Here is a 26180-nt window from a genome sequence, read left to right on the forward strand (position 1 = left end):
CGAAGTATCTTCGGTTTAGAGCGTCCACTTCAAAGTCCTAGTGACCAATCGATTGACTCCACTCCCGGACCGCGTGTAGCTCTTCGCTAGCTTCTTTGATTCTTTTTCGGAGATACCGCAGCTGGTACGATATGTCGTCAGACACAATCAAGGTCACGATTCGGCGCACTCCGGGCAGCTTGGATATCTCGTGGTGTGTTCAAGAATCTTCGGAGGTCTGTCGGAGAAATGTATGTCGTCCGAAGTCGACCATGAGACCTACGTGCTCGAAATCCCTTGGGTTCTTAGGTCCTGTGGTATGCTTAAATACTGAGGTCTTGGGATGCTTGACTATAGCCGCAAATGACACGTTCAATTATCAATATCCTGGGAGCAGCAATTCCGTTGCTGAGTTCAGTATACGCTTTGGACAACGGCGTAGGACGTCTACCAGGTAATTGTCTTCCCCAAGCTCCATTCATTATACTTCCTCACGAGCTTTCATAGTACTGGGATATAATAGTGAGCACGAATCCTCTACCGAAGACTACGATTTCAAACCACAGTCGTGCAGCCTGGAATGCTTACCAAGTGAGATTTCAGCGTAAACATATGCTAATAGGACAACTCACGCGACCTGTAGTGTAACATTGATGAAGACCTCTTGCTTACAACTGCCAACCTCATGAAATCTCTTGGTCTTCTCGTAAGTGCTCCCATAGGTTATCCAGACCGCTGAATGCATGACGATACTAAGGACGTCGGATATAATCAATTAAACATCGATGACTGCTATGCAGAGAGGAACCGCAGTGCTGCCGGTGACATTATTGCAGGTAAGACTTTGTCGCCCAAAAGTTAGCATGTGCTACGACATCCATTGGACAGATACTGTCAGATTCAAAGGTGGCATGAAGAACCTAACTGATCAGATTCATGCTCTGGGTTTGTAAGGATTATCTCTCTATTCGCGTTATACTGTTCTCACCTCCGTACAGTAAAACTGGCATCGTGAGCGCCTTTTCTCAGTCACAACATCGTATGATTTTCTCACTAGATACAAAGTACAGCGATTCTGGATGGTATACCTGTGCTGGATATCCAGGATCCTATCAAAACGAGCTACGAGACCTGGAAACATTCTCAGATTGGGGCTTTGACTATCTGAAGTAAGTACAATAATGTGATTTTGTTCTGTCTCCTACTAATATGCACTTTTCTGCGTAGATACGATAACTGTGCTAGTAAGATGGCCTCAGGGTCTCTGTTCCAGTTAGCCGATGACCTAATTGCGTTTTCTCTTAGTACCATACGACGAAATCACTAGGGAGGGTATTGTCGGAAGTGTATATTTTGGACCATGTCGCACTTCGGTCATTAATTTTCATCACAGGATACCAGCGCATGGCCGATGCCGTCGTTCAAGTTCAACGATCCACCAAAAATCAGCCTATCTTACTATCACTCTGCGAATGGGGATGGGTATGTTCATCAAACGGCTCAGGAGGTGCTTATTGAACATGTTCACTTTATAGAGTCAAGTCTGGCTGTACGTTGAGCTAACACTTCTGCGTCTATATCATTTAATCTTCACAAAGCTGGGGAAAGCAATTCGGTCAGAGTTGGAGAGTAAGTTACCCCCCAATGTTTAGCGTAATCTGTAATACTGACACGTCAAATCTATCTTAGACTACGGGGGATATAGCCCCCGAGTGGAATTCACTCGCGAACATCATCAACTTGTAAGCTTGGTTGAATTAGACTTCTGATGCTTACGCTTTTCCAGTAACTCTTTCCTAACTCAAGCGACAGATTTCTATGGACGCAATGACCTCGATATGGTAAGCGTGAGTGTCATACGTCTTGGGCACATGCTAACGCCAGTGTAGCTTCAACTGTATGGGCCCGTCATGACTTTGGCATCCTGAATGTCTGACTGGCTTGCAGAGGGAACGGAAACCTTACCTTTGATGAGTCAAAATCGCATTTCACAGCGTGGGCACTAATGAAATCGCCCCTGCTCGTACGTCAGAATTCCTGATATAGCTGTGTAATCATTAAAATAAGGTTTGTAGATCGGGACGAACGTGAGTAAGCCTCACCAGGGATATCCACATTTAATGTCTCTTCCAGCTTTCTGCAATCACCAATGAGACATTGAGCATCTTCAAGAACAAAGAAATCCTCGCCATCAATCAGGACCCAGTCGTCGGGGCATCCATTTCGCCTTTCAGATGGGGGATCAACGTTAGTCGTATCTTGCTTCTGCGAAGAACTTCTGACGGTGCTTCTTCTAGCCCGATTGGACCAGCAACAGTAGCTTCCCAGCCCAGTACTGGAGCGGTCCTACCCAAGACGGAACAGTTTTCATGCTCGTAAGAGTCGTTCTTCGTTCATCTACTTCCTTAGACTGATCGCAATTTAGTTGAACACCCTGGATGAGCCCTCCACACTATTTTTTAATCTGACCGAATCCCCTTGGATCAGAGCGGGACGACAATACTCAGTCCGGGTACGCCATTCCTCTTTCCCATGAGTTATTCCAATCGTGGGAGCGAATTTACCGATGTCCCCAGGATTTGTGGACCCACACGGAGAACGGTACCGCTGTACGTAACTTCACGGCATATGATGTTCCTGCACATGGCGTCGTAGCACTTTTCCTGAAAGATGCGGGAGACGAACCGGAGGGTATTTACCCTCAATGCAGCGTGTGGTGGCAATGCACTGATAAAAACGGTACTCGGGTTGGTGGTTGATACGTCGATATAAGAAAGCGGCTCCGACAAATACAACATATACGGTATACAGGATAGGACAAGTTAAATACTGTTATAATTTGTGTTGTAACTCCCTGAAATGATGTCAATGATTGCCACGGGAAGATATAATAATGGAACGCACATATCCGCGCTAGATTATCCCCACTACCCGTTGCTAGTAAGTTACCTGTAGGATTTAAGTCTATTGATATCACTGCCCAGGAGATACGTTTAATTGCCAAGTGTCACTGAAGCGAAGATGGCTAACCTGAGTTTTTATGCCCTTGTAGCATACAATGCATTATGGCAGTGCGGGAGTCCCAGAATTGCACCCCACGATCTTTCGACCCCGATACAACCCACTGACCATCGTGAGAAACAGCAACGGAGAGAACGTAGTCCTGTTAAATATCCATGAGACCAATGGTTCGACATCCAATGATAAAGTTTATACCTTGTGCCCATTGAAATTCATGGTGCAAGGGCTAGGCTTATCGCCCTCCTGCTTCCCCTTCGCCAGCCCACTGACGTCCCAGTACTTCAACGTCCTGTCCAAACTTCCACTTACAATGCCCTTTCCGTCCGGGGTAAATACAACACTATAAACGCTGTCACGGTGGACCACGGAGTCCTCTCCACGAGGTTTCCGGTAGCGACGTCCCATATCCTAACCACAGTATCCAAGCTTCCGGCGGCTACCAGCTGTCCGTTTGGCGAGATAGCGACGGAAGTAACGCCGGCATCGTTGTTTAAAGTATCAGTATCGGTTATTGTCAAAACCTTTGAAGTTCCTCCGTTCATGTCCCATATCCGTGCTGTTTTGTCACCCGACCCGGAGACTATAAGGCGGCCGTCGTGCGAGAAGTCCAGAGAATAGATTTCCTGTTGGTGCCCATCAAATACATTCCGGATTCGTTTCTTCGCGATATCCCAAATCTATGTGAAATAATGCATCGTTTTCTGATTCGTCGTGTTCTAAGAAAAGAACCACGCACCCGTATTTGTTTATCTTCAGCACCCGTGGCCAAGTACTTGCCATCAGGGCTGAACCGCACACTACGTATATACAAGTCACCGGTCTTTCCAGCGGCATCGTCAACGAGTACACTAATAATATCCGACGATCAGGATGTCATAGGGAGTAGATCGATGAGAAGGGAATCACATACCATGTTTTCTGTCCGGTCTTCACGTCGTATATTTGGGCTGTCCGATTGCATCCAGTTGCTAGGTACTTGCCGTCCGCGGAGAACTGGACGCAACAGACCACCCTATAAGTAATTCAGGTCAGCATCTGCCAACACCCACGTCTGCATGAAACCTACGTAGCATGCATCAAAGTATGGACGAGGCTGATATCCAATGTTCTCTCGATCTTCGGATTGAACACTGCAAACCAATCACTCCCCTCCTTTTTGAGTTCTGGTGGAATGCTGTGCATATCCAGATCGAGGAAACTGGGTCCTTGGTCAGACATGGGCGGTAAGGCGCCTGAGCTTGGGCCCGAGGTAGTAGGAAACGGTGGTGGTTGTAGACTGGCTTGTGACGGTGGGGATGACGCTCCTTGCCCCGCTCCTGGACCTATAGCGGCCAATCCCGGCAAACTCTTGGGAGTCTGCCCCGGAATTGGAGGCATTTGAGGACTGAAATGGTCTGAACATAGTATTCAAGTCAAAATGGTCGGTTAGAAATCAAGGACGGAAAGGGGTATCTGGACGTTCACCTTTCATACGCTCCGTCTTAGGACGCTTGAGATCTCGCTGATCCAGAGGACGTTCCCGGTCTCTGTCGCGCTCTCGGTCTCTGTTTTCACGGTCCCTGTCTCTCTCTCTGTCTCGCTCCCGATCACGTTCAAGCATCCTCTCACGATCACGAAGATCGCGGTCGCGTCCGTAAAACGCGTCGGTGCCATATGACGAAGCAAGTGGACCGGATATCAGAAGGTTTTCCCGAATACCAGAGGTAGACGATCCGGCTGCCCCGACAGAACTAGGTCCGACAATTGGATGAGGTGGGAGTCCTCCTGTAACAGGGATATTCTGCCGCAGTGCATGGAGCTCCGCGCGCACACGACCCAGTTCCTCTTCGTATTGGGACCGAATTTTCGTATGCTGTGTCTCCAGTTCGTAAAGAGATTGTCGAATAATATTAAGCTCGTTAACTTGAGACGACACTGGGATGACATTGTCAATACAAGGCCCCACTACAAAGGACAGACGGATCAACGCACTCTTCGTCTCATATTCGTCCCTCTGCTGCCGCATAACATTCAGATCTGCTACAAGATTGTCAAACTCTTGTTTTATGAGATCGAAGGATTCATTAATCCGGCCGTGAGTCCCGTGCGGCTGACTGGGACCAGATGCCGGTGGTCCCGAAGGCTGGAGGCTCCGATGCTATTGAAGAACAAATCAACACATCAATCAAATCCCATAAAATACGATATAATGCGGCTCTCCTGCGAGGATTCCTCGGGGGCGGAGACGCAGAAAATTCCGACCGAAAGGACACGTACATTGTAGATGGTACCCGAGGACATGATTATAGCAGAGCGCCGTTGGAAATAGCTGGGCGCGGGTGAGAAGGGCGTCGACTGAGCAAAGAGGAGGTGGTGGGCGGGAAGGAAGGAAAGAAGATGGGTGTTGATGGCATTGCACCGATTTTATAATCGAGCTGAAGGGAATTCCACCTTCTCACGACTTGCCGCCGGTAAGACTCTTTTGGAAAGAATGTCGCCCCTTGTCGCACATGGCAATTCGATCGTGTAAGATGGCTGACTTCGGAAAATCCACCGTTCGTTCTTCATTTCCTTCTTGATTGAGGAGCGCTTTGTGCGAAGGAAAATTCTTTGAGACGTTGGATTCGCACTTCTCTCTGAGGTGCCGTACATCCATCGCCACCGTCTGATAAGCCGCATCTTGGACCTGAACACGTCCGGATCTGAAAATGATGCAGTAACTAGCATAATGCTGCAAGGAGAATAGGCCATACGGATGTCAGAAACGGTCGACTTCCCAATAAAAGGTCCAATCCTACTGGTCCAATAGAACTCACGGACTCGGAGCTGCCCATGTCCCCGGTTTGCCACGAGGTTGAGGTAAGTTGGAAAAATCTATTTGCCTATAATTGGTTCAGGTTCGGGCGGAACCGACTGCATAGCGTAACCAAGGTTGTAAAATCGACATCTAGTCGTGCTGGGATAACTATTATTATATGTATGTTAGGTACTATGTGAAGAGAGCTGTAACTGACAGATACATACAGTAGATCTAGTTCACTTCGTAAGGGCAAGTCCATCCCACTAAGGTACCAACAAGAATACAGGAACCCCATGTTCGCCACTTGGAACTTCCAGGCTCCCTGGAATTTGAGGGGATCGGAGACTGCCGTCGAGGCATCGGCTTTTCCTGGTCCGTGACGGTTTCCCTTGAAATAGACGCTGATTTTGTGTTACCCGGCCGCCCGTGCACTACGTCCTTGGACGAGACCTCTACATTTGCCACGCCCCCAAAGAAGTCGGTTATCAAAGTTTCATTCAGATGCCGGTGAAAAAGGTCGCTCCGGACTCCTGGGTGGGACATAATAGCTTTCACATCGTATGAATCAAACTGTAACAGTCAGATTCGCAAGGTACCATAAGGGTGCAGGAATTACCAAGTCGGCCATAGTCGTGCGACTAGTCTTATTGATTCCTTCCATGAATTCAAGGACGTAATGGGTGTAACTATCAATGGTCGACACGCCGAGATCGTTGTCGTTCTTGTACTATGCAGCACTGTTAACCGGATAAGGGCGGACGAAACCGCTGGACGCACCGAATACGAATTCTCTCCGACTTGCGACGAGCCTGTAGCGAAGATATTAGGCGAGTATAGTTTGGAATACATGCTAGTGGCCTGGCAAGTATCAATCATGAAGAAGATCTCGTTATATCTGTGCCAAAGTTAGTACCGCTTGCAATTGTATCGAGAACAATTATCACCTTTTCTTCTGATACATCTGTTCGAAAGCATCTGCAATATCGTGGGCACTGATTTCTTCGCTATCTTGGAACTTGAGAAATTCATTGCCTCCGTGGCCAGTCATGTAAACGAAAACGTTTGAGCGGTCGTCCGTTAATAGACGCTTAGACCGGGGAACAGAAGGTTCCATTCTACCTGGAACAATGAATAAGATGGGTTCCTGCGAAGGTCACAAGGCGTTTACCGGTCAAAACCCGAATGAAGTTCTCCACCGTTACTTCGTAGCCTCTGTAATCCACCTCGATGTTGTCCCCATATAGGTCAAGAGCCCGCCCGGGGTTTGCGAAGACATTGGCGGGAAACTTGTTTCTTGAGTTACATGCAGCATCGTCAGCCAACATGAGGATGATATTTGAGTCGGGTATTCCCAGTCGTTTTACAGTGCGGTACCTGTGTTAATTGTCAGCAGTGAGTGAGAAACCTAACCTCGTTAAGCATACATCCCGAGGGCATTGGCCATATGCTACAAATAAATTCGTTAATCAGCCTCAGTGGTCGTGAAATGACTGCACGCACTCGATAATTGAACCAATACTTAGACGCACATACTAGGACCGCCCAGTTATTGGTATGTGTCGAGCCAGTGGGCGTACTGCCTCCATTATTGGCAAAGAATTCACGAACGACGTCCTCCTTCGAGCCAGATGCCGTCCAAGAGAAGCTGGAAAGAAATAAGAATACCTGAAAGATGACAGACAAAAGCAACATGAGATCAGGGGACTGACTATTTGGGGCAATTTGGTACGAATTTCCATAAAGTTTCTTGCGCATTGTCGGAGTTTGAAACACCTCCTTCCTTTGACCTCCAAAGAAATGCACGGTAAAGTAAAGTATACTGGAATGTCGATAATGTACTCATCTTGCCAAGGTCTCGTTGCATACGACGACGACTCCCAAAGCGATTCGGAAGACAAAAATTTATCCACAGCGAAGAGCAAAATTCATAATAAACATGTGAGATCCTTCGTCGTCACCCTTCTCAATATCCGTTTCCCTCTTTGCTGGCTACCGTTTCTGTCTTGGTCAGGATGTATCACTGAAGACAAACGTTAATAATTCAGACTGTAGGTGGTTTCTAAACTATGTGAAATCGTCACTGACCAGGAGAAATAGCGCGGAAAGTTGCCAAATCACAAATAATCATCAAACGACCCGCCACGCAGCGCAAGAGCCATCCCAGAGCCCACTTATCGGAAGATATTATTGAACCACCAACGGCGATGGCCATACCTGAGCTATCAAGCAATGCCAGCCAGGAGGCGTCGTCATCTCAGACCATCCATGATCCCGAAAGCGATATATCCCTGGTTCGACGCATCCTTCGCCCACCGCCACTAGCAGGATTGGATGACTGGGGTATACCGCCCGAGTCTACGGGACCCTGTGATCCAGCCATCGAGGCGTGTTGTTAACCTTCTGTCTACTAATGAGTCTATTTACGTGTATTGCAGACGAAGCTGGCGCAGTTCCATGCTCTGAAAGATGACAGTAGCAACCCCAAACACTTCAATGACTCGCTCATGTCCAATCGTTCATTTCGTAATCCTCATCTATACGCCAAACTCGTTGAGTTTGTGGATGTCGATGAGCGAATAACGAATTTCCCAAAAGAGGTCTGGGATCCTGATGATCTGGATGAGGACTGGTTTGCTGATCGAATCGGTGCGTCTGCGTTCGAATGTATTGCCCAGGCAACTCTGTTCACGATGTTTCTTTCTATTCGCACCTTTGTATCTGATGGTGGACACACATAATTTCTTGTGCATTTATTCTGCGAATCTACTTCTGGCGCCCGAAGCGGAGAAGCAGAAAGCCCGTTCGGAGCAGCAGTCAGCTGCGCAGTCGTCTTCGAAGCGCTCGCAGATCGATTTCACCAGTTCAAGTAAGGCGAAGGCGAAGGAACCACCACAGCCTCCCAGATATAATCCATATGGTAGTCATGGTCAGAGTAGTAGGAAGAAGGCTCGGTGGGGGTGATGACACTGTCATTTACATACTTTCAATCTTGATTTCTCTTGTCTTAAGCAGATGCCGGTGATTATCCTACATACCGGATTGGTGTTGAATTTCCGAGAAGGTCATTGTAAAGATGTCGGCAAACAAGCACAAAAATTTTACGCTTAATCCGTGCGAATCACGCAACCGCCACGAGGCGCAACTCGTCACGAGGCGGCGGAGGCTTGGATAAGAACGTATCGTTATTGGCGAACAGCAATTCATTGTAGGGCGGCGATAACTCTGTTTTTCGCCGTGTTTCATACTGAACTTTACCGGAGTCCGGGGTGACCCGGCTCGTCGTCATCTGCTGTCCTCGTCATCAGTGACGGTTAGTAAGATCTCTGTGCGGAATCTTTTTTTACTGTCAAAACTTCGATACTATATAGACCGTTTACTCGTTTCCATACACAAACCGAGAATCACGAGACGGCGTGATTCCGAATCTAGAAGATACACAGTTGACAACGTTGCTTGACATGAGTCTGGCCAGGAAGACATTCACTCACAATGAACCGAATACCGCTTCAACATGATTGAATGTAGGGTCGCAGGGTTCTGCGTCTGAAAGGGGACTTTGCAAGATCCCAGGGATCATCATTGTTCCATTTCAGCTTTCAAAGTTTCGTGCCCAATCAAAGGACCTTTGAATTTGTTGCGCCGAAGTGCCTGGGAGATCTGATTCAAGCTCAGAAGATATCCAAATAAGGCTACCGGCGGCAAGTGCTCGTGGAAATGTACTGCTATTTCCGGACACTCCCGAATGTCCGGTACGACTTATAAGGAGGCAGTCTGATCAACAGAAATCCCCACTTTTCGTCGTCAGCGCCACCAGTACTCGTCATCAGCGACGCCGCCCAGCACAACATCCATTCACAACCGTCGTTGAAATTTAAGGAAAAAAGTCATAGTCGTATGTCGTCCACAATTTACAATGTACGTCTCCTTTTTGCCTAGGCTAGGAAGCAGCGAATCACCAACGGGCACGGCGACGGACTCGCCATCATCGTGATCTCCGTCAACAAAGTGGACTTGTCTATACGGCGCGTTCTTAGGGGCGTGTACACATTCTGCGACCTAATCTCCCGGTGTCTCGCCGGACACGTGTGGTCCTGCCCTTCCTATTTCCCAGCCTTGCCAGTTTGTTTCCGTTTCTTTTTCTAATGACTCTCACCATGTTGCAGCACCGAAGTCTCCAGCCCTCGGGCCCCTCAGCTCCTGGCCCTAGCCAACCGATCAATCCCAATCGTTTGAACGAATCGTTTGAAGTCATCAGGCAGGAATTCGATCTGTTGGCCACGGAACTAGGCGTCGCACGCACCCAGAGAGACGAGTTTGAGAACAAGGGTATGTTTTCTTTCTTCTTTCTCTCTGCCCCCGTGATGGATGGATACGCTGGTGGCCCTCTTGCTGCGAAGCTCCGCTAGAACAAAAGAGTTCATGTATGTACGTGGCTGCTCTTTATCTTGTTTCCTAGTCTCATGTCCTCTTCCCGTAGAATATGAGAGACGGCTGTCTTCGCCTCAATGAACAGCCTGAATCTCCAGTCGTCGTTTCTATGCTCTGCATACGGGGTGGCTGTATGTATGATCGGGCACCGAGTTCATTTTCTATTATTGTGCGTCTTCGAAAATCTATTTACCAAATCATCGGGCTTATGGTTTTGCCTACTTAACCTCAGATCTCTCTATTCGCAACATCTGCCTATTTCTTTATCTGTACGTCATTGCTTCCAGCCTCCGCAATTGACAGTGTTGATGGGATACCCAAGGTCAACCTGTGCTCTGCTATGGGTGCATGTGTGAAGATCCTCCGGCTGTCGGCTGTTGTTCCATGCAGGTTTCGGCTTCCATGTACCCGTGACATTTACCCTCCAGAGCCAGCGTACGGGTATTGGCAAGCTACATGGTTTCCACGAACGCCGTCCATCACGGGGTCCCACCTACTCTATACTAAACTGACGCGCCTCTTTTCACAGTATCAGGACAAGTCAATGAACTCAACATCATTCGGCAGTCATTGTATGATCTCGAGGCGCAACACGGCAAAATTCGCAAACAGTACGAAGAGGAACTTTCTCGAACCCGCGCTGAACTCCATGCGCTACGTCAAAACCTCCCTCCGCACGCAACGACGCCTCACCCTCAGGTGGCACCGGGTCCCGGCCCTACCACCATAGGTCCCGGTCGTCCTTTCGACCCATTTTTCAACCGTCCTCGAGATAGCAGGGATGGCCTCCCTGACCGCGATCCTCTCGATCGCGAAAGTCAGCGCGAACGAGAGCGGTTGATGGACCAGCGGGACGCGAAACGCCTGAAAGCTGACCGAATGAAGCCTGAACGTGGAGGTATATCATCACCGCACCTTACAGTTCCAAAGTCTAATTTCTTGGCATCTAGATATGTATAGCCCTTCGCTTCCCAACATGCCAAAATTACCACCACCGGGGCAAACTATGTCTGGTCCAGGAATTCCGTCTATGCCATCTCAGGGATTACGGCCACCGTCAGCCGCTGCGTCACCTATGGTACTTGATCCGCCGAACGTCTCGTCGGGGTCCCTTCTACCCACCAATACCAGTGGTACGGGGAGTTTCCTCGACGATATTGACCCACAAAATGTCCCTCAAGAATTGAAGAAGGAGGGTAGTGACTGGTTTGCGCTTTTCAATCCCAAAGTGAAAAGGGTTTTAGACGTCAATCTGGTGCATACTCTGATGCATGAAAGGTACGTCTAATCTGACGCTGTGGACCCCGAATCTCGCTTTGATCGCCGTGTCACTGATTGTCCTTCTTCAGCGTGGTTTGTTGTGTGCGCTTCTCGGCTGATGGCAAATATCTCGCGACCGGCTGTAATCGAACCGCTCAAATTTATGACACGAAGACCGGAGCGAAAACTTGGTACGTGTTATCTACGTTCTTTTAACGTTATCTCACGTGTACTGTCAGCGTTCTCCTTGACGAAACTGTCGGCAAGGCGGGGGATCTATATATTCGGAGTGTGTGCTTCAGTCCCGACGGGAAATACCTGGCGACAGGCGCCGAAGACAAACAGATTCGAGTATGTTATTTGTGTCTTACACGTCCTTTCTACAATATCAACCTTCAACTCTTCATAGATCTGGGACATTGCTAAAAAGCGAATCCGCAACGTCTTCGATGGCCATCAGCAGGAAATATACTCGCTTGACTTCTCTCAAGATGGCCGACTGATCGTCTCAGGCTCGGGCGACAAAACTGCGCGGATTTGGGACATGACGGATGGCACATCCAAGGTCCTTACCATCAATGACCCTGATTCGTTGAATAATGACGCGGGCGTGACATCTGTGGCGATATCGCCAAATGGACAATTCGTTGCCGCAGGTAGCTTGGACACGGTAGTGCGGATATGGGACGTGGCCACGGGAACGTTGTTAGAGAGGTTGAGAGGTCATCGGGATAGCGTGTATAGTGTGGCCTTTACTCCTGACGGGAAAGGCTTGGTTAGTGGAAGTTTGGACAAGACGTTGAAGTACTGGGATGTCAGTGGCCTGAGTGCTTCCGGAGTCAAATCCAGGAAGGAAGGTGCGAACGGCAGTTCCGTAAATGGACCCGGTGTACTGGTAAGGAAGGAGAGTGAGAAGGCGAGCAGCCAGTGCACGATGAACTTCACCGGACATAAGGTCTGTCACTTGCATGGACGTTTCTATGACGTACTGACGTTTGGGTGCAGGATTATGTTCTTTCCGTGGCGGTTTCGCACGATGGTCAATGGGTTGTTTCGGGATCTAAGGATAGAGGGGTGCAGTTTTGGAATGCGCAGACTGCTTTAGTGCAGTGTATGCTTCAGGGACACAAGAATTCTGGTAAGCTCAGGAGATAAAAACCGTTTTCCGGGCGCTCATCATTTGCTGTAGTCATCTCGATAGATTTGAGTCCATCGGGGAGTGTTCTTGCGACTGGGAGTGGGGATTGGCAGGCTCGGATATGTGAGTTTTCTCTTTCGTTGTCATGTAAGTTAACTGACAAATATTCCAGGGAGTTATACCACTAATTAAGCATGGACGTCACGTTTTCTCGCTATCGTTTGTCTGCTGTATATTCTCTTCCATGTCCATGTATGATGTACGACCTGTTTACTTACCTTCTTGGTGTACCCGCCGAGATAATGATCCCCTTCTCCTTGTGGTCATGTTTTCTATGGAGTAAAGAGAGGGAGTCGGCTTGTATTGGTAGAATTTGTTGAGATTTGTGAAATAATGTTTACAATAGAAGAAATTTTTTTGACACCTGTTTTGCTCAGGGTAGACAAGGACCTACAGCCGTAAACAACCATCGATCATGCCACCCTTGGAAATGAACTGTCATCCTGACTTGGTCCTGACATCCTTTATCTGCTTCGTGTATCACTGCGATATTCGTTTTCAAGCCAAAATGGGATTGGATGTTACCCATCACGAAGATACAATTGTTTTGCGTCAGATAAGCACATTCCAGGTGCTCATGATTTCCCATTGCATTGATTTACACTCACACTAATCACAAGCGTGACCGATAATTCTAAAATGACTGCAATGCCCTGCATCGTGTCTGGAATGAGGCTTTGATCCTTTATCTACTCCCTTACTGCCATGCCGTTGGAAGCCAACGCTGCTGTACTGTCCCCGGACGGCGCTAGGTGGGCAGTCGAAGCGAAGGACCTGCAACGTTTTACGTCGCGGGGCTCGGACGGGAGTAGTCGCGGAAGCACTGGTAACAAGCAATCTGTCAAGAAAACGTTCAGTCGGGACTTTTTGGATTTGAAACATGACAGTACCGTGCCCCACCCGCGCGAGATTCCCCCGTGGCCTTCATTGATGGTTCTCCCCCAGTTGACTGCCTTCCACCACGATGAACCCTTCGGTTCCGGACAGGCGAGTACTGCAGAAGCGTATCTTTCCGAATCTCAGAAGGCAGCGTCAAATTGGAATCGACGTGATGGAGGTGACCAGGTATGAGACCCAGACAGTCAACTTTTGGTATAGTTGAAGAACGCACTTGATGCAGCCGTTTGATCCTGCTGTGCAATTCGCTCAGCAGCCAGAGATCGTCAAGCTAGAAGAACATGTTCCGCCTAAAATGCTTCCAGAGGTTCTCTTCGTGGCAGACCCCGAAGGGAAGACTGTCTTCTTACCGGAACATTCTTCTTCATCAAATATGAAGGTGTACAAGCGAGTGTTTCCCCGCCTTAAAGAGAACGCTATATACAGTGATATCCATGGCACAATACATGCCACTCGGAAGCCACGGACTGCATATCTTGATCTCTCTTCTGCTAAAGACCTCGGGGCAGGTGCCGGTAGCCATTCCAAGGTCCTTCTAGGCAAACTTCGTCTACCTAAGCCTTTAATAGCTCGATCATCGTCCGGCCAATTCGAGGTGGCTGTCAAGCTGGCACGGTCCGATCACGAGTCGCATAAAATGCTTCGGATTGAAGCTAAGCTATATGATAGTGCTATCCCCCAATACCTTACTAGGGATTGGAGCGGGTTTCATTTCCTCGAGGAAGCTGCGTATGATGGGGATGGTATAGTACCTGTGGCTGCCGTGGTTCCCAAATTCTATGGGTTCTACGTACCGGTGCATCAAGATTACACAGGGCTTTTGAGTCCTATCCTTCTTATGGAAGAGTGCGGTACACCTATTGATGTGAAACGATTGACGCCCAAAGACAGGTATGCCTCTTTAGTCTGTTAGATGAATAGATGCCTTATCATGTGTGTCGCCATCCTCAGAGAACTCATATACTCATTCGCAATCCGCATCCACCGTTGTGGCGTATCTCAAGGCTCGTTCTTTGATCGGAACGTCCTCGTACAGCCAGGACCGTTGAGTGCCCCTCCGTCAATGCGATCACCTTCGACGCCTAGCTTTCGGGTCATTGACTTTGGCCGAGGGGAGAGGCGCGAGGACTTGACAAAGAGGGAATGGAAGGTGATCTGTGAAGATGAGATGATCGATGTCAAGGAAGCAATATATGGGGAATTGAAACGGATCAGCAAAGATGCGCGTGGCTCCAGAAAACAAATTGCCTTTGCACGGAAATACTGGTCTACGCGCAAGCCGACGTATGGTTGACGCTTCGTTGCCAGACCCAGGAGCTGTTGTAACTGGCCCATGTGCCGCGTCGGTATAATGGCATAGGCGACCTTTTTTGGATACCACTCTCACGGTAACCTGAGAGAGGGCGCTCTTTTGTCCCTTTTCCCTATCTTCTCTTGTCTTCTAGCTCCCGGACCCTATGGTCCTGGGATCATTGATTCTCAGGCGCAGACCCTTAACTGCTAGCCATTCTCAGAACCCTCTCCTCTTGCTCTTATGCTTGCTACATTAACCAGCAAGCAATTGGTTCTCTTCAAGATGCTGTCTTATCTGGCCCTGCAAAGGTGTTATATCTGCGACTACCCTTGTATCACTCGGTGTGGTGCGATGCCTGGCTCGCTGGGACACGATCCAATAATGGTTATAGTGATCCGGGTCTCATGTAGGCGCACAACAGCTATAACAAGAAGACAAGCGCATAAAGGTGATAGGGATATAATGGCTACGATAATCCCTAGGTGCCCTTGTTCTCTTTTTGTTTTCGTGGACAATGGGCGCAGATACTTCATAAGAGATGCGAGCTGGAAAGCATCCTACAACTTGCTATCCTCATGGCTTCCTATCCCCTACATCGACCTCTGTAAGTGCACTATCAGTGACTGGCTACCTTTTTTGAGCGCAGTTTACAGCAACGATAACCAGAGTTATCTTTCCCGGTATGTTATATGTTCTTCTCAACAAGACCACGCTTAATCATTGGATAGGGTCCCGGGCAGACGAAGGAATCGGGACTATCGGCATGTCAGGTTTAGCGTGCCGCCTGATATACAGTATATTGACGAACTCAATCAGCCGCCCCCTTACTCCGCGAGACCAATGAGTCAGGCGTTTTCTCCTGATCCACGACCATTCAAGCCCACACGTAGCAAGCACTCGTCCGCCCATCAACGTCAGCGTCCCAAAGCTACTGGAACTTGTACCGAACCGACAGACGCCAGTCGTACACTGCTCATAGACCACGTAGGCGTTTGACAAAGCCCCCGCCAAACACCTTCGTGCAACTGCCGGGCACACGTCCCCGACAGTCCCGTCCCAAAGACTGGAGAGCAGACTATCGACCTGGTCGACCCTACGGCCAGGGCTGTTTCTATTTGTCTTCATGCATTTCTCTGTTGTGCTGTAAGCGACTCGCTGTCCCTTTCAAGGACCTAGCTGAAACTAATCAGGCTGCTTCCGTCCACGAAACGTCGCACTTCATCCTCTTTTGTCTTGTGCTGAGCGTTCAATGTATTACGACCTCCGACAGAGCTATCATTCGATAGTTCTCTCGGGAAACCACATTCTAGATGTAGATATTTCTCATCAAGTCGCCGTCGACCCTTCGGTGAGCAATATGCGCATTTTCCACCCCCTCCTTCCCTGGGAAATCACAGTCCGGGGGGTTCACGGGCATGCTATCAGGATCATAGATGTCCTGCGACAGATTGATCGTTCTTTGCATACCAACGTTCGGCGTCGTGATATCGACAACGTGGAGATTACTTCTGACCATAGAGCCAGAATTAATCTTACCTTCGAGAGGCGACCAAATGGTCAGGCGATCCAAAGAGTTGATTTCCTGGAACGCGAGTATATATTCATGGGACTAGAGAAGGTCATCGGTGGGTCATGGCGCATGAGGACGTCGCGCTACTGATACCAGATAGTCAGCTGAATGAGATTTTCACGCATATAGTATAAGTGATACTATTCTTCGGACATATTATGATTATCACCTTCATTTAATGTTAATGACCTATGATTCTTGACTTCACGGCTCGGGGATAAACATAACTGTGATTGAATTGATGGTTTGTTTCGTCGAAACTTCATTTATGGAATAATGATGTAGTGGAGACCTAAGCATAGAGCATCCTTAAGGATCCTCCTTAGTTCTGTGGCCGTGCCGGATGATAATGAACAACTTTGTTTGTCGGCCGAAATGCCTGGATAAAGACCCTGACGTTATGAGCGAGCGGCCCGTGAGCCTTTAATTCGTTCTCCCAATTTAGCCCCACTTCCCAGTACGCAAAGACAGCAAGAGGGAAAGAGGAACATCCTTGAGCGATGCTGAACAACTAGTCGAGAAATTGATGTCCCTTCCCGTCAAGTTGATACACTTTGCACCCAATTATTTTGAAGTGTGGCGCAGCGCTAGTAGTTTCTGATATCTCATTGCTATCTCGTAAACTCGGACATGCAAATGTTCATTGAATGGTTACTTGATGTAATCTGTTTTAGCTTTCTTCCTAGCGAGTAGCGATCGTAGAACCCTCCCCATCGCCCTAGATGAACTTCCTGGTCGCGGGCCGTCTGTTTTCTGCACAGGCGAGGTGTTGAATTTTATAAATCTGGACCTTGCCCATTGCAGCATAACTGCCGACCGAAGCCAAAGAGCTTGGCAAGCAAGCACGAGAATAAGCCGCTGAACATATATAGGAAAAATTTTGAGCATCGGTGAATCAAAGAAATCTAGTTGTACATAATATACAATACATAAGTATACACCCCGACCATAGCGAAATAATCCTAACACATAACCCCGCGTCATGCTTCATTGCGGATTCTGGCTATAATTGCCGCCACGACTCCTTGCACGTCATTAACCTGAACGTGGGCGTCGATGATTTCGGTGACGTCAATGTGCAAGTCGTTTATGCCTCCAACTTGTACCGCTGCTAGTTTCCGGGTACCGGGAACGAAAATGAGGGCTATCGATATGTCTCGAGATTTGGATTGTGATAGATCGACTTTGTAAGTGAGCCGTATTTCATTGTCGGAGACGTTATCCATTTGTGTGAGATTGATAATAGAGCGATGGAGTGTCAGGGATGCTGTGAACCTATTAAAATGATCAAACAGGTGGTAAATGTCGGTATCGAGACACTGACCAGTCATATAAGGGCAACCATTTGCCGTCGTCTACGTCCACTTTGACACTCTTTTCAGCTTCGGCTCTTTGTATTCTCAGATTTTCCACTTCTAGCGCTCCTCCCTTGACTTTATCCTTCACCTCCTTGACCCTTTGTGTTACCGCTTCTATTTTGTCGGTCAACTCTTGCATTTCTACGATTTGATCGGCTAGCTTCTGGTCCGCCGATTGAACCGTCATCCTAGGTTGGGGATGTGATTGGCGCAACCTAGTAAGAGCAAGACGCGCATCTATAATCTTTTTCGACAAGTCCGCAGTCTGTGATGACGCCTCTTTGACGCGATTGTAATCTAGTGATCTATTAACATCTGAACGGCAAAAGAGAACGACACGCACCCGTTTCGACTGATGGCGCCAACACCCTGATATTTTGTTGCACTTCAGCAAGCCTCGTTTTAGCTCTTTTCAGCTTCTCTTTCCTTTGATCATTAAGAATCTTCATATTTCTGTTGTCTTCTGCTGTAACGATAGGTGCAGTCGTCGATGTTGCTGACAATCGACTTGACATATTTGTCTTTGGCATTCTGCTCGAGGTACTGAAATTTCAATTTCCGAAAAAAGGCCTAGCTTGCAGAGTGAGAGAAGAATATTGGTGAATTGGCAGCGGAGAACTTCACAATCTGGGCAGCGACGTCGGAAGCGATGATACTGGGGTCCTTCACTTCTACGTCTTCTGCATCTGCCTGCTGCCTGAGCAAATGTCTGAGAGTGATGAGCAATTCCAATGCTGGATTTCTCGAAAAGGATCCTGGAAGGCTTGGGCTTTGTCCAATGTCTGCTCCCGATTCATGGTTGGAGGTGAGGGGTGTTACACATGTGACTAAACGCGACGCGATGTCATGCGGACTGTGACCATCTAAATCGGGCATTGCCGCCGTCGGGGCAGGAGTCGGTACCGAAGGGTCACATGACTAGCACGTTATAAACGCGTGTCATAATGACGCGTGGTTGTCTCAACCCGGCAGCACTGCCTTGGCATATAAAAAGGAGCGTCGCCCACAAATCGTCTCGTTTCTCTCTCACCTTCTACCATGGCCCCCGTCAAATCTGCAAAAGTGGCAAAATACACTTACGCTGAGCGTTCGTTTTTACTCTTTGTTATCGTTGTCTCTTTTGCTCAGCATGCCCTGCAGGTGTTCTCACTTCCATGACGCAGCTACAGAGGGAGCACAAGAAGCAAGCAATTAATTTAGTGTCACTCAGAGCACATGGTAAGGATCCTCGTCTTGTTGTGAAGCCGATATTCACTAGTTCGCGCAGTCAAAAAGATAGCCGAAAAGAAGAACGACAGACTAGGACCAAACTGGTCGAATTGGGTAGGGAGGGCGGTTGGCAAGCTGGTGCGTCGCCATTTTTCTTCCATCGCACTCCGCCGACTTTGCATTAGGAGGATGACGGTGTCCTGATTGCGTCTGGGCCAGGATGCGTCACGCTCACACCACGCGGAAAGAAGGCGTAAGTTCTTCCGTACTATAAATCAAGCTCATAAGTGTTTATTATCTCCTAGAATTACTGCAGCGCGCCGAAGCATCCTTTCGACTGCACCTCCTGGAACGCTTGGATCTCCCGCCCAGGAAGATCTTGTCACCAGGCTGGCCGTGAAAGATCGTGGTACAAAGCGCCCTTTGAGAAAATCTCTAGCCGTCCTCGACACCAATGCTCCTTCTTCGCCAAACGGACCGCGAGCCAAACGTATGCGTGTGTCTCGGGACGCTGAAAGAACGCCTATATCTAAGATGACAAAGGCACAGGTAAGTTGTGACGCGGTCAACGTAAAGGACATGTGCTCACCTTCGTCGTTGCAGCTGAAGGCGGAATTAGCTTCGGTAAAGAAAGCTCACGAACTCGCTCTTCTTCGCGCTACCTCGCCACTCACTGATCTTAGTGATGCGGAGGGCCGTGCAATCGAATCCGAACGTCTACAGGAAGAGCTGAAGGAGCGCGAACAAGAAATAGCTTACATTCGTGCAGAGCTTGAAGACGCACGTCGCCAGGCTGAGCCTTCCGGACCGCAAAGTCCAATGGGCAACCGCACCGAGCCGCCTACGCCCATGAGTCCATGCCATGCAGCGCGGCTCCGTAGAACGCACCCGGGAGGTGTTACACGTACACAGTCGGGCACCATCATACCGGATATCAGCAGGCACCCCACTCCGCCCAGCTCTCCACCAAATATGGAGTATGGAAACATGAGGGAGGATGATTCAGACATCCCTGACATATTTTCGTCGTCCTTGATGCCTCATACTGGAAATGACGACGAGGACGACAGTCGGACCAATCGACAGGAATCGTTGGACGCCGTGGAGACCGCAGCGGTCCTGAACGCCAAGGTATATCATTAATGTTGGTACATCCATCCATCTAACCTTTTTCAGGTCACTGCCCTCCAACGTGATCTTGATCTACGTTCGGGGGATCTCCGAAATACCAATAAAGCTCTCAATGAACACCGTGCTGTTCTTGAAGAGTTCCGTACTAAAAATGCTGCATTAACAAAGCAAAATGATGACATTGCTCATCAACTATCTGCCTTCAAGATGACGGCGCAAGATGAGACACAGAAAAATGCCGCGCTCATCGATGATCTCAACTGCTCCATTCAGAATCTGCGTTCGGATAACTCGTTGCTGAAAAATTCCAAGGTCGAACTTCTCTCGACAAATGCCGCTCTACTAGACCAAGTCAAACAGTTGGAGTCAGCTCTGGTGAAACTGACGCAAGGAAACCGACCAAGCGAAGGATGAAAGCAAAAGCACTCAAGACAGTTTGCGTAATGATCTGAAACTCGCTCAAGAAGAGGCAGCCACGGCGAAAGCTGAGGCTGGCGCGTTGAAATTCGAAAAGGCGGCCCTATTGACGGAGACTAACCATTACAAAGCTGAGATGGAGAAAGCTCTCAGCGAAGAGAAGGCGGTTTCTTCTCAACGCCTCGATGCCATTTCTAGGATCAAAAAGGAGCAGGCGGAGCTGACCACCTCTTTCAAAGCTTGTGGAACCGAACTGGAAGCCAAAAATGTCCAGATCAAGGATCTTTCTGCCACTTTGCAGGCAAAGATTCTGCTTCTGGATGACTCTTCGAAAAAGATCGAAACTATGCAAGAAGATCTTCACAAGACCATTGTCCACGGGCATGATACTCTAGAGTCTCTGCGAGCTGAGAAGGATTCACGCATACGCGAAATGGAGCAAGTAGTAGTTGACCTACGAACCACACTCAGCACGGAGACCTTCTCGTTACGAGACAGCCGCCGGCACGTTACGTGAGACGCAAGCTTTACTCTCCGGCCTTCGTTCGGATCTGGATACACAGATTACAGCGACCAATGCAGCACGGTCGTCCTTTGAACAGGAGCAGATTCAAGTGGTCTCCTTGCGTGATGAGCTGGTGGGTGTCAAGGACAGGGCTGAAGCAGCAGAGGAGGAGGTCATTGAGCTAAGATCATCTAAACGTACCGATGAAGCGACTATATCAAGCCTCAAAGCCATGTTTGAACGCCTCAAGACTGCGCAGATGGTAATTTTCAATGAGTTTGAGGGTCAGGTGAGTTAATGTTTTATTTCGGGCTGACGGTGAAATTAAACTACCGTCCGTGTTCTAGGTCACAGCGGCTGGACCTTCGCCCTCGTCTGGGCGAAAGGCTGTATTCCGGTCTTGAAAAGGGAGTGTAGGTGATGATAATTCATTGTATGAATTCGTGGGATCTTCCGGACTCCCAGCATTAATTTTCGGACGGACTTTGCATTACGCTTCATTTACGCTTTTGATTTAACTTCTATTCGTGGTGTGAAAGATATGCAGATATTTAACCTACATAGCAACTTTCTAGTATGGTGACTGTATAAATAGTATCGTGTAGTATTGTTTCTTAGCACATCTATTTCATTGGTAACAGCTGCCAACGTGCGGCGGAGAGGTTCTGAAGCCAGCGTTCGAGCATGTGAATCCTAATGTGTATGCCTATGCATACCTTTTAAGTAGCGGATCTCCCGACCACTTGGCACTGATGGATGATCGATTTACAACTTTACACAGTCGTAATGTTACTACGAACTAGTGCTGCTTATATCTGTGCCGTTACATTCGGAAATTAAAAAGAGCACAAATGATACTTAGGTTCGGAATTTGGTAGCAAGAGTTATCCGTTGCCCTGGTTAAATAAACCTTTCTTCCTCGAAACTTTCCTCGCCGGCGGCGGCGGCGACGGTCGTGCGTTATACCGTCATAGTATGAAACGTAGTGATTGAAACGGGGGGCATTTGATCTACGACAGCATCTTGAATCCAAACACCCACACCATCTACCATTGAGCAAATGACTTATTCATTACATCCCCAACGCATACGAAACTAAATGCCATAATAATGAGAAACGATGATCGTGTGAGTTCTTGTGAGTTGAGCGTAGGTAAGCCGTTCCTGATCTACTGGTTCCTGACCTTACATCCAGTCTGGATTGTTCAGGAATCAAAGCCACATTTTTGCCGACTTGAATCAGGAGAACCGACAGGCTTCCGCGGGTCGTCATCGTCATCTCTTTTATCACATAAATCAATTTCCCACAACAATCAATGATTTCAGATTAACTCTATTTAGGACCAGTGTATCTGCACAAATTGTATAACCACCTCGCCACAGCTCGCCAACAATAAATTCAACGAAAGATGTATCATGAACGACGGCGATTTCGGGTGTCGTAGGCGTATCGGTATGCAGATTTCTTTTCTCTTCGCCGTCACTTCTCAGTTGGCACGACGACTTGCCAAAAACTACGTCAGTAATCAGAATTCCAGCGTAAAGGTCCTCGGAGGTGCCTTAACAACGTGGCGCTGGCGTGAAGTCCACGAGCACGTGTGCCTCGCGTGTACTACGCTGATCAGTCCACGTGGATTTTGTAGACCGGCCTCCCCATCTTAGCAACACCCCCTTGCACTCATTTCTCCTCTCTGATAACGGGATTCTTATACTCAAATGGAATCTAACAGCATTTTCTGCTCATTCATATACGTGGATATTTGGCCTTTGACCAGATAATGTATTGCAGGCGACCAGCAACTTGTGAAGTGGCCGCTGTACTCAGACTTGGTAGGGACACTATTGCTATCCTCCTGAAGGCTTTCAGGCTTCCGAATTGGCGTTTTGAGTTTTAGGCCATATGTCTCCCAGGCACTCGTATTGGCCACAGGACATCAGCGGGATGTTTTTTGAAGAACCTGCCTACCGGGTTTCTCCTGGCGGTATGCCCCGTACATACTGACGATGTAGCGATCAAGGTCGGTCACATCTTGGTTCGCTTTTTAATTTTAATAATCTCCAGCCGTAGATCTATGTATCCATGGTTTTTGCTTGAATCAAACCTTTAACTTTTTGTCTTTCGAGAAAGTGACTGTCCCATGCCGGACTGCATCTGGTCCCTAGATGTGCCCTGGATAGAATACCGAAATTGGCCTTGGATACTCGGTCCGTCGTAGATGACAATTGACCTGGCAATTATTCATTGCTGTTGGGGGAGGACTTGCTAATCCGGGCATCTCGACTGACATCAGCGCATCCTCAACGTATTTCCAGAACGGTGATTGAACCTTTTCGAGTAGTGATAACATTGTTATAAAGCCTGCTTACATTGCAAAGGCTACCATCGCTTTCATTTGTGTTCGGTCGGATAGTTTTCAGACGCGCAGGCAGCTAACCTCACCATTCGTTCCTCCGACCATCGTCCCTCTCACTCGTTGAACCCACTTTTGCCTTTCTTTGCCTCTGTCTTACGCATCCATCATCATTTGTTTTCTTTGCCATCATGACGTACCGCCTGCCCTCTAACCTTGAATCCTTCGTCCCCCCTCCTGCTGTTCAAGCTTCAGCACCTACCTCTGCCCTCACGCATCCGTGGCGAGGAACATTGATTGTCAGCGGTATGCGGGCCTCTGATAAAAGCAGCAATCAAGAAATCAGGGTCACCGCTGTTGAGACTGATGGCGATAAGTATGTTATTTACTTAGTTTTCGGGGCTTCACAATAATTGATAACTATCCTGCCGCCAGTCGCGTTCATACATGGCCAACACACATGGTGTTTTCCCTGGCATCTCCATACGCACTGTCAATAATGTCGCAAGTGCAATCTTATATCCGCCAGAACAGAAGCAGTCCCACTCCTCTATGCACCATCCTTCCTGATCGTTTGCGTGACCCGAATACGAATGCTGTTAATCTCTCCAACTTCAGAAACCTTTCCCGTATACTGTATGATAACGAGATGGTGAGAAAAATTATACCAAATTATCTTTAGGCCATCAGAAACTGAACTTCTGGGTCTGTTTTAGGTCGCTCTGGCTTCCCTTTCGTCTGCTAGTACGCCGGAAGCCCTTCCCCAGGCTCCGCCTTCCTCGGGAATTCTGATATTTCCCGCATCCAACTCGACTGCGTTACTCGTTGGAGCGTTGTTCCTTGATGGAGAATCCTTCCCTGAATTTGTGCTGTCTGCAATGAAAAATTCCCAGGGCAATGTATCGCCTTCATCTACCTCACCCAGCATCCCGATTTCTCCTTCTGTTATCCAAGCACGGTCGCAGCATCGTTTGTATCATCAATCAGAACAAAGGGACGTGGTACCTTCCGGTCCTTTCCGCCCTCACGAGCACATGTCGTCTTCGACATATCCATCGACGGTGATGCGTTATCAACACCGTCAGTCGCCATCCCTAAGTCCCGTGTCGCCGGTCGACAATCCCAACACGTCAATCACCAGTTTTCATAACCGGTCCCAGCAGTATTCGCAGATGCAACAGAGCCCTGACTCCGCTCAGCGGCCTGCCGCTGGTCAATACCGTTATGCGATGCATAATCTTTCATTACCGCCCGTTCCTGACGACAACACCAGCTATCCATCCCCTTATCGACACAATGACCCTTTTTCCGCAGTGGATGCGGACCCAAGGACTGGCACTCTACCATGGATGGTAAAACAGGAAGGTGATGATCCTTCCGCTTATTATCAGCATGAAGGCAGCGGCTCTCATTCTCGCTACGCTTAACATCATTACCAACCTGGAATGCTTTTCTCCTTCATACATCATGATTCTCTTCTGATCTTACGGTCTGCTCTCCCTGCCTTGACACACTCACTGTATTACCGCCTCGGTTTATCAGCCGCAGTATCTCTTAGAGCGGAGCGTATTGGTCCGCCCGATGCTACCTTCTGTGTTTTTCTATTTCATGGTCGTATACCCACTGCGAAAGGCCTTTGTAGCCAACTATCTCTTCTGTTTCCCACTTCCATATGTATCAGTAACTACCACGAAAATTGTCAGGAGTAACAGTTACAAAAGTTCTGTATCTTCCGTCGCATAAAAATATAACCATCCTTGTGTCACTTTAACAGTTGCATATCACGCTCGGTTTTCCAAAGTAGATCCGCTACCCAAAGGAATACCATCGTCAGGGCGGACTATTCTCTTCTCCTGCTTGAACTGCCGAGGTAGAAGTATCAGGCCCATCCCATAAAGGACCCAGAATATCTGCCGAAGTATCAATCAAAATTCCGCACTTTCTTTCGGAATGAACGAACCACAACTAGCGCAAGCCATGCTTGCTTGGCAGAATCTGGAACCACATGCAATCCGCCAGTAGCAAAGGCCCATTCAGTATACAGCCCGTAATGGACCTACGGTGGTCAGTAAAAGCGGACGCGAAAAACCTAATTGTTGAAGACATACTTGATACGCGGCCAACACCAGAATGATGAGTCCAAGAACGGCGTGTACATAGTTCTGAGGTGGTCTTCCGGAAAGCCAACGAGGTTTCACCCAGTGGATACCCAACCCCAATACAAGCTGTACGATATAGAGTATCAACAAAGCTAGCGCAACCTTCTGGTGTGTATCCGTGAAATGTGGGAGTCCAAGTTGACCAGCGGACTTGTGGCCAAGAGCCCACCCCGCAAAAATGACAGGAGCAGAGATGCATAATTGAATGGCCAAGTGAACAGGGAACCACCTATCCACATATATGACTTCGTCTTGTGTACGAAAGATGCTACTCACTTCTTCGTATAGGTTCTGGTGTAGCGGGGCACCAAAACACCAACAGGAAGTAGAATCAAAAATCCAGTCGTGCATAAAATGGCATGCGTTTTCAGCTGCCGCTCGATGGACGTTAATGGAAAATTTGGAACCTGCGACATGACGACCTGAATGTACTGGAAAACGTTGCAGGAAGGTGCGGAAAAAGCAGCGTGTGTGGAACGTTTACATTCGTGTGAAACCTCATAGCCTCTTCATCCCCACGAGTACCAAAGCTATGCACCTTCGCACCATACTGTGAAGTTGAGGTGAAGCTGCAATTTTATGGATGGTATGATTGGTCGTCAGCGCGTCCTCTTTGTTCCGAAG

General features: G+C 48.3%; 12 protein-coding genes across 12 annotated transcripts; 8 read left to right on the forward strand and 4 right to left on the reverse strand.

Annotated features, from left to right (window-relative positions):
- Positions 1–342: 342 nt before the first annotated feature.
- EV420DRAFT_1765936 (glycoside hydrolase) lies at positions 343–2905 on the forward strand (the record flags this gene model as incomplete). Its single annotated transcript, XM_060480852.1, has 22 exons — positions 343–433; positions 487–501; positions 554–570; positions 623–685; positions 737–815; positions 868–928; positions 978–990; positions 1045–1148; positions 1207–1223; positions 1285–1323; positions 1373–1461; positions 1515–1528; positions 1578–1608; positions 1669–1721; positions 1766–1820; positions 1869–1876; positions 1927–2002; positions 2055–2066; positions 2113–2226; positions 2277–2354; positions 2405–2491; positions 2556–2905. The coding sequence occupies 22 exons, from the start codon at positions 343–345 to the stop codon at positions 2736–2738; spliced, it is 1299 nt and encodes a 432-aa protein (XP_060328520.1). The 3' UTR covers positions 2739–2905.
- Positions 2802–5280, reverse strand: EV420DRAFT_1645360 (WD40-repeat-containing domain protein; the record flags this gene model as incomplete). Its single annotated transcript, XM_060477769.1, has 11 exons — positions 2802–2833; positions 2884–2955; positions 3010–3142; positions 3196–3265; positions 3310–3677; positions 3737–3848; positions 3911–4012; positions 4067–4394; positions 4465–4914; positions 4972–5137; positions 5257–5280. The coding sequence occupies 11 exons, from the start codon at positions 5278–5280 to the stop codon at positions 2802–2804; spliced, it is 1857 nt and encodes a 618-aa protein (XP_060328521.1).
- Positions 5281–6010: 730 nt separating this feature from the next.
- EV420DRAFT_1273214 (peptidase C13 family-domain-containing protein) lies at positions 6011–7471 on the reverse strand (the record flags this gene model as incomplete). The annotated part of the gene is made up of 7 exons (XM_060467748.1): positions 6011–6349; positions 6396–6506; positions 6557–6674; positions 6724–6898; positions 6948–7153; positions 7204–7226; positions 7280–7471. 7 exons carry the CDS (start codon positions 7469–7471, stop codon positions 6011–6013), a joined length of 1164 nt encoding a protein of 387 aa, XP_060328522.1.
- An 83-nt stretch (positions 7472–7554) lies between these two features.
- Positions 7555–8882, forward strand: EV420DRAFT_1556991 (HCNGP-like protein-domain-containing protein). The gene is made up of 6 exons (XM_060473681.1): positions 7555–7583; positions 7632–7717; positions 7791–7827; positions 7877–8163; positions 8215–8425; positions 8562–8882. Exons 1-6 carry the CDS (start codon positions 7577–7579, stop codon positions 8738–8740), a joined length of 807 nt encoding a protein of 268 aa, XP_060328523.1. The 5' UTR covers positions 7555–7576; the 3' UTR covers positions 8741–8882.
- A 666-nt stretch (positions 8883–9548) lies between these two features.
- EV420DRAFT_1556998 (WD40-repeat-containing domain protein) lies at positions 9549–13032 on the forward strand. Its single transcript, XM_060473682.1, has 9 exons — positions 9549–9694; positions 9943–10105; positions 10737–11105; positions 11158–11485; positions 11557–11658; positions 11707–11818; positions 11877–12422; positions 12473–12605; positions 12657–13032. Exons 1-9 carry the CDS (start codon positions 9674–9676, stop codon positions 12791–12793), a joined length of 1911 nt encoding a protein of 636 aa, XP_060328524.1. The 5' UTR covers positions 9549–9673; the 3' UTR covers positions 12794–13032.
- A 903-nt stretch (positions 13033–13935) lies between these two features.
- EV420DRAFT_1273200 (uncharacterized protein) lies at positions 13936–14856 on the forward strand (the record flags this gene model as incomplete). Its single annotated transcript, XM_060467746.1, has 2 exons — positions 13936–14453; positions 14514–14856. 2 exons carry the CDS (start codon positions 13936–13938, stop codon positions 14854–14856), a joined length of 861 nt encoding a protein of 286 aa, XP_060328525.1.
- A 141-nt stretch (positions 14857–14997) lies between these two features.
- EV420DRAFT_622419 (uncharacterized protein) lies at positions 14998–15955 on the forward strand. Its single transcript, XM_060482832.1, has 2 exons — positions 14998–15536; positions 15585–15955. Exons 1-2 carry the CDS (start codon positions 15097–15099, stop codon positions 15850–15852), a joined length of 708 nt encoding a protein of 235 aa, XP_060328526.1. The 5' UTR covers positions 14998–15096; the 3' UTR covers positions 15853–15955.
- Positions 15928–16643, forward strand: EV420DRAFT_622442 (uncharacterized protein). Its single transcript, XM_060482833.1, has one exon. It carries the CDS (start codon positions 16106–16108, stop codon positions 16514–16516), a length of 411 nt encoding a protein of 136 aa, XP_060328527.1. The 5' UTR covers positions 15928–16105; the 3' UTR covers positions 16517–16643.
- Positions 16644–17406: 763 nt separating this feature from the next.
- On the reverse strand, positions 17407–18660 carry EV420DRAFT_1645366 (uncharacterized protein; the record flags this gene model as incomplete). Its single annotated transcript, XM_060477770.1, has 5 exons — positions 17407–17701; positions 17751–18081; positions 18128–18227; positions 18286–18354; positions 18409–18660. The coding sequence occupies 5 exons, from the start codon at positions 18658–18660 to the stop codon at positions 17407–17409; spliced, it is 1047 nt and encodes a 348-aa protein (XP_060328528.1).
- Positions 18661–18759: 99 nt separating this feature from the next.
- EV420DRAFT_1557010 (uncharacterized protein) lies at positions 18760–21706 on the forward strand. Its single transcript, XM_060473683.1, has 10 exons — positions 18760–18871; positions 18925–19002; positions 19052–19131; positions 19179–19246; positions 19299–19542; positions 19597–20124; positions 20170–20499; positions 20534–20986; positions 21036–21335; positions 21394–21706. The coding sequence occupies exons 1-10, from the start codon at positions 18823–18825 to the stop codon at positions 21448–21450; spliced, it is 2187 nt and encodes a 728-aa protein (XP_060328529.1). The 5' UTR covers positions 18760–18822; the 3' UTR covers positions 21451–21706.
- A 1785-nt stretch (positions 21707–23491) lies between these two features.
- Positions 23492–25001, forward strand: EV420DRAFT_622496 (uncharacterized protein). The gene is made up of 3 exons (XM_060482834.1): positions 23492–23773; positions 23833–24049; positions 24114–25001. Exons 1-3 carry the CDS (start codon positions 23589–23591, stop codon positions 24822–24824), a joined length of 1113 nt encoding a protein of 370 aa, XP_060328530.1. The 5' UTR covers positions 23492–23588; the 3' UTR covers positions 24825–25001.
- Positions 25002–26160, reverse strand: EV420DRAFT_622503 (uncharacterized protein). The gene is made up of 4 exons (XM_060482835.1): positions 25833–26160; positions 25506–25785; positions 25358–25453; positions 25002–25307 (listed from the first exon to the last, which is right to left on the reverse strand). Exons 1-4 carry the CDS (start codon positions 25970–25972, stop codon positions 25179–25181), a joined length of 645 nt encoding a protein of 214 aa, XP_060328531.1. The 5' UTR covers positions 25973–26160; the 3' UTR covers positions 25002–25178.
- Positions 26161–26180: the final 20 nt, after the last annotated feature.

This window comes from Desarmillaria tabescens (genome assembly GCF_030435595.1).
Source record: "Desarmillaria tabescens strain CCBAS 213 chromosome Unknown EV420scaffold_28, whole genome shotgun sequence".
In the NCBI taxonomy this organism is placed as follows: Eukaryota; Fungi; Basidiomycota; class Agaricomycetes; order Agaricales; family Physalacriaceae; genus Desarmillaria; species Desarmillaria tabescens.